Source organism: Olea europaea, unplaced genomic scaffold (assembly GCF_002742605.1).
Source record: "Olea europaea var. sylvestris unplaced genomic scaffold, O_europaea_v1 scaffold2647, whole genome shotgun sequence".
NCBI classification, from domain to species: Eukaryota; Viridiplantae; Streptophyta; class Magnoliopsida; order Lamiales; family Oleaceae; genus Olea; species Olea europaea.
This window is the reverse complement of record NW_019244826.1, coordinates 17,982-24,591: the sequence shown is the minus strand read 5'-3', so window position 1 is coordinate 24,591 and position 6,610 is coordinate 17,982. Positions and strand designations below refer to the sequence as shown.

Sequence of the window (6,610 nt, the reverse complement as noted above, 5' to 3'; positions counted from 1 at the left end):
AATATTATTTTAATAAAGAATGTGTAGTTGAAAAGAAGAGAGAAAAATACATTTTGATAAAAATGGGTACCAAACGGGGTGTAAGTAATGGAATTGAATGAAAATTTGAATCTTTTTGCTTTATAAAGGAATAGCAATTGATTTGTTATGCACATCCGAATGTGTTTGAAGATGCACTCAATATAATAGTTCTGTACATTTATCATATTCCTTTCTTTTGCTTTTGATAATTATTTTTCCTCGTGACTTGCTCTCATATATTTAGTTATAAACCCAATATATCACCATCCGATACCGACTTATATTTATATAATATAATATAATAGTAAAAAAGAAATGAAAACATTAAATAATCAATTCAAACTATTTGTTGGTTACCCTGGAAAACCTTGAAACATTTAATTTCCACTTTTGCCTTATATATATTTTTTTGATAATTTGTCAACGATGTCCTTAGTCAATCTTCTAAATCTAACGTGCTTTTGTACTAATAGCATTATAATATATAAAATATCTTCATAATTTCATTTCTTTAATTAACTTTATAGTTACATTCCTTAATTAATTAATTTATCTATCTACAAATATGTAATTAAATGAAATTTTTCATTAACATGAAAAAGTAAGATGAAAAGACGTATTTAAATGCAATTCCACCAACATTTTATTACATATTACTCTCTAATATGCTATTATTATTTAACATTTGAAATATATTGATTTGATTATTGTTTTTAACTTTGAAACCTTTTTAATAACATGGGCTAAAAGAACGGAAAGGGTTTTAAATCCATAAATTTAATTCATAATTGAAATCTTTAAATCTTTTTATTAATAAAATAAATATGTAATTACAAAAAATTTCAGTATCCATAATATAAATATTTGAAATAATACATGCATTAGGTTATATTTTAACTTATCTTGTATCAACATTCACCACTACACCGTTGATTGACAATTATTACTTATCAAGGGATGGCAATGGGTGGGTTCAGGGCTGGACAGGTTCCTCCTCCCCCCGTCTCATCGGGCATTTTTCCGCCGCATACCTGTTCCATTACCCGTTTAAGGAAGGGCCTTTATCCATTTATGTAACCTTTTTTCTTTAAGTTTTAGATAATTCATTTTATTGCCCAATTCATTAAAGTGAAATAATAATATAGCAGTTAAATGTTTTTATTTTTAAAAGTTAAATTATTTGAATATGTGTGGTAAACTAAGGTCTTTATTGTTTATTATATTCCTTAAATCATTTTAATTGTCATCTTCTATTAAAATTAATGAAACTTTGTGAAGTTTTTCATTTAAAGTATGAATGCTAGAAAAAATACAAATTAAAATTATCAGAGCTAGGCAAGTGTTACCCGTACCTGCCTCGAGGCGAAATTCCATACCTCGAATACCCGATTAAGCGGGTTTGGCGGTCATCACTACTTATCATTTAAAACTTATTGATTTGCCTACTGTTTTTGAATTTGAAAATTTACTAATAAACGTGAAAAATAGTATAACACATTTACAAGTTTTGAACTAGAATGTGTAGCTATCAAAATCATATTTATCAAAACGTTTATTATTTATTATTTTCTATACGAGTTTATGATCCATTGTCACCGTCTTCTCACTCACTTTCGTTGTTTCTTCTTCTCAAAAAATTGTGTTTCATAAAATAAATCAAGATAACTGCCAAGGGATTTGTGTGTTTCCTTTTCTTAAAATTTTATCAAGGGATAGAATTCAAAACTATCTTTTGATTTTAAATTCTTCTCAATTATTTTTTATGATGTTTGATCATCTCCTTTTGGTTTCACAATGTTATTAGAAGAGACTTGCATGTATCCAATGATATATAATCTAATCATATCAAAGAGACTAAAGGTGTCTTTACTTTTGACAAATTTAATGAGGTTCAACATTTTATATTTTGTGATTTTGAATATTGTCAATAAATAAAAAATTATGCATTGTTTTCCCGTTCTAATATTCACATGTATGTACTTTACTTTTTAAATTTGATTTTACATATTTATATTTCACAATATTATACATATCATTCATCCGATGCATAAGGCATGCAAAGCACGTGCTTACTATTAGTATCATTTAACGCATCCCCTAAACTGGTGCTAAGCACACGTGAGAATGAATAGTATTACTCTTTCAAATATGTATATTTCTATTTATAAGTAAAAGATAAATTATCTTTAAACGTACAAATTATTAATTATAGAATTGACTTATTTACTTATAATTAATCTTTTTAAGCTTAGTCAAACATGCATTGCAAACATTTTGGATTTCACACTTGTATTCACATTGAATGCTTCAAAGAAAAATAGAAATTGAAAGAGTATAACAATTTTCAAACATTTTGGTTTTCAGACTTGTGTCCTCAATGATGTTGAGTACTGAGTTCAACCCTTGTACAATAACGAATGACTACTTACAAACACACCCAATTTTTATTACGTGAAAATAGAGCAATACCACAAGCTTTAGCGTTGCTATTATAGACGTTACAAGACCAAAAAAATTTGCATTCTGGCTAACATAATTTACCTTATAGAAGATATTCTGAGTGTATCCAGAAGAAATCAGGCGACATTATTTCTATATAATAACAAAGTCACAAATTATAAGCTATAATGACATTTGTCGATCAACTCATTCCCGAAAGTCATTAAACAAGCTTCCTAAGGTTTTGCTGAGGGAAAGCAATACATTTAGCCTCTTATCCATATTAGGTTAAGGAGACGATCAGAGGATTACCTGCAGGGCATCTTTGTCGACGGGGACGTCTAGTTTAGGCTTCTATTCTCCAAACCAGCCTTGGCATTGTTAAGTTTCTGCATCGGCGGAGTACAAACTGGACTTTCAACATGTGCAGACGGAGTGTCAACGAGTTTACATAGCCTTCCCCGAGCTCCGCCATTTCTTGTGCCGTTTCTTCTAATCAATCCCAAATTCGAAGAATGGCCAGTAGCTCTCATCAGCCCTTCGAATATCTGAATATCCTTCGTGACTTCGTGCCTTGACCAAGGACAATGATATATTCCAGGAGGATGAAGAGCCCAGTTAAGCAGGACTTCTGCAGGAAGAGAACGTCTAGTAACCTTATATTTTTGGAAACTTCGAGTTACCAAATTTGGGTTGCCTTTACCGGGCCCTGTAAAAGGTTTGAAATGTTCAAAATTGTCAGCATGTAGGAAAAGTTCGTGGTAAATAAATACTAGTTCAATAGTAATTCAAGATTACTCTCTCTCAGGAAAGTAGGGATTTCAACAGAGAGAATCAAATTTACACATGAGCATGCTGTAAAATACTATGGATTTTGAATAGATGTCTACGATGAAATTCCAAGACAAGTTAGGTGTGGGTAATATTCCTTTGAAATTGATATCTGATCCATCAAGTTCTTCAGTTCCCTTTACTTGTATGCTAATGCTAAAAGGCAATATCACCTGAATAAACACAAGCACATGATTTAATGGATAGAATCTCATAGCAGAAATAGAAAGACAGTAAAGACGATGAGGCACTTGGATATTATCGAAATTTTAAAATCTCTTTACCTGCTTCATGTATATGGGAGAGCCACCCCCTTTCACTGACTTTGCTATCACGGAACAAATTTAAGAAAGGAAATCCCTGTTGAACCATATTGGAAGACAACCATGTAAACTCGTTCAGCAGTATATGGGAGAGCCACCCCGTTTAAAAGATCCCCATTAACACTGAATAACACTAAAAAAATTTAACATAACTAACCATTTACCTGTGAGACAAAATAATCCAGCGCTATACTTTGACCAAGCATACTGCTAATTATGCGAATACTATCTAGGTCAAGATTTTTCAGAATAATGTGATCTGGACCTCCCTGCTGGACCTCCCTGCATATCGTCTACCACCAATGGCTTCTCTTTTATGGCATAATCTGATGGAAAAAAGAAAAGTAGAATACGATATTTTTGTAATTCACATTGTTATGTGAAAAAAATAAAAATAAAAAATCCTATTAGACACCGAGGAGGAAAGTGGATGTTCATCCCATACAAATTTAACAATGTTTATAAAATGTGAGACTAACCAAACTATGGAACATAGTAATCATATTATTCTAAACAGCATAGCGAAGGTTGAAAGCACTAGACCTTTCATAGGTCATTGGCAATAATGTTTAACCTTACTTGGTAGTTTCACTTTTTTCCCTCTGCCTTGCTATTTCTTTTTAACAATTATTGGCAGCTCCTAAACTTAGTGTTATACTGTATTGTAAGCGAGCATTTTGCTATTGTTTTTCCCAAAGAAATCTCTACTCTCTCTTCTTCTGTCCCTTTCTCAAGCTTAACATGCAGGTTTTACTTCCATCATGAGACATATTGACTGACAGTAAGAGAAAGGAAAGCAATATTTATGTTCATCAACGATACAACAAACTAAGGCTTAATCTCAATAAATGTGAGATTAGTTACATGAATCCTTTTTTGTTACTTCTTTCGATTCAACACTACAACTTCTGGAAGATACATAAAAATGTTTTTCTACATAAAATATTCACTTTGGACTGACGAATCTCCAGCTTATTTCGACCGTTCAAGTCTACAAGAGAGGTACACCATCCTGGACCTTTGATTTCATTATAGGTTACAAAAGTATCTATGAACAAAGCAATAGGAAACCATGCACAAAGACCATAAGATGTTCAGCAAAACTGACGTAGCAAAAGATTATAGGGAAGATGAACAATCACAAAACGATAAAATTCTCAAGAAAATTTTTATTGAATTCAAGAACTACTACCTCAAAGGGTTTACAATGCCTTAAATAGAAAAAAATCTAGCAAAATTTGGAAAATAGAATAAAAAATATATTTTTTCAAAAATAGAGAAATATGAGATAACTACTAAGATGGAAAATCCTTATCTTTAGGATCATTCTCCAACAAACGGAATACAAATCCAAATTTTATGGAAAGAGATATTGCAAAAACAAAAATTACTATAAATAGCAAAAACGCATAAACGAGGACCTAAACGATCGATTTTGCCCAAAATTGGCCTTGCATCAGGGCCAAAGGCACTGAGTTTTATTCATTGGCTCAATTCCAATCGAATTAGGCTAGAAATTCGCCAAAAACGAACAAACTTGAAGTTATCATGAAATCAAAAACCATTATTTTGCCTTGCGACGATCCCATTTCATCATAAATTCTAATCCCTTATACACTTCATCATTCTCCCCAAGGTGGGAAAAATTCGCCCTTGAATTTGATGGGAAAAGAGCTTGATCATCATTAGAATTATCACCACGAAATGGCACCAAATGCTTGATATTGAACACGTCAAATGTACGAATATGGCTGGACAGCTTCAAACGGCAAGCATTCAGATTGATCTTCTCAATGACCTTCAATGGACCAATCTTCTTCGCAGTAAGCTTGTTGTATTCATGAGTAGGAACACGATCTTTTGTTAACATCGCCCAAACAAAGTCACCTACCTCAAATTCAACATGTCGGCATTTAAGATCCGCAGTACGCTTATACTCAGTGACAGCAGCCTGCAACTGATTATGAGCCTGTGAGTGAACCTGCTGCAATTGCTGAATATTTGACGGGAAAAAAGCTTGATCATCATTAGAATTATCACCACGAAATGGCACCAAATGTTTGATATTGAACACGTTAGATGTACGAATATGGCTGGGCAACTTCAAACGGTAAGCATTCAGATTGATCTTCTCAATGACCTCCAATGGACCAATGTTCTTCGCAGTAAGCTTGTTGTATTCATGAGTAGGAACACGATCTTTTGTTCACATCGCCCAAACAAAGTCACCTACCTCAAATTCAACATGTCGGCATTTAAGATCCGCAGCACGCTTATACTCAGTGACAGCAGCTGCAACTGATTATAAGCTTGTGAGTGAACCTGCTGCAATTGCTGAATAAAGTCTTCGGCCTTACCGTGCATTTTAACAGAAGTAGAAATTGGAAACACATCAAGAAGACCACGAGGAACAAGGCCATACACCACCTGGAACGAACTAAAAACTGTACTTCGGTTAACAGCATGATTGTGAACAAATTCTGCTTGACACAACTTTTGATCCCAAGACTTGATGTGATCTCCAACCAAGCAACGTAGTAAATCACCCAAGGAATGGTTAACAACCTCTGTTTGACCATCTGTCTGAGGGTGATATGCACTGTTGAAGTCCAATCATGTATTCACCGAGAGCCATAAGGTACGCCAGAAGTGGCTGAGGAAACGAGTATCCCGATCAGACACAATAGATGTAGGCAGTCCATGCAGGCGATAAACCTCACGAAAATATAGTAAGGTCACATTGACAACATCTGTAGTCTTTTTGCAGGGGATGAAATGTACCATCTTTGAAAACCGATCAACCACTACGAAGATCGAATCAAACCCACATTGAGTTCTGGAGAGTCCCACAACGAAATCTATGCTCACATCTGTCCAAGACTGGGTTGGAATAGGCAGGGGCATATACAAGCCCACATTTGTCACCTTGCCCTTGGCCAAATGACAAACCCGACAGCGCTCCACAAACTTGCCAACATCTTTGTGCAACGATGGCC

At 33.8% G+C, this 6,610-nt stretch overlaps 1 protein-coding gene across 1 annotated transcript in view; it reads right to left on the bottom strand.

Moving 5' to 3' along the window:
- Nucleotides 1–1,090, bottom strand: part of LOC111383262 (agamous-like MADS-box protein AGL36) — a 3,068-nt gene extending 1,978 nt beyond the window's left edge. Inside the window, exon 1 of the mRNA XM_023007339.1 lies at nt 1,065–1,090. Coding sequence (XP_022863107.1) covers nt 1,065–1,090 — 26 coding nt within the window. The remainder of the gene's footprint in view (nt 1–1,064) is intronic.
- Between the last annotated feature and the right edge of the window lie 5,520 nt (nt 1,091–6,610).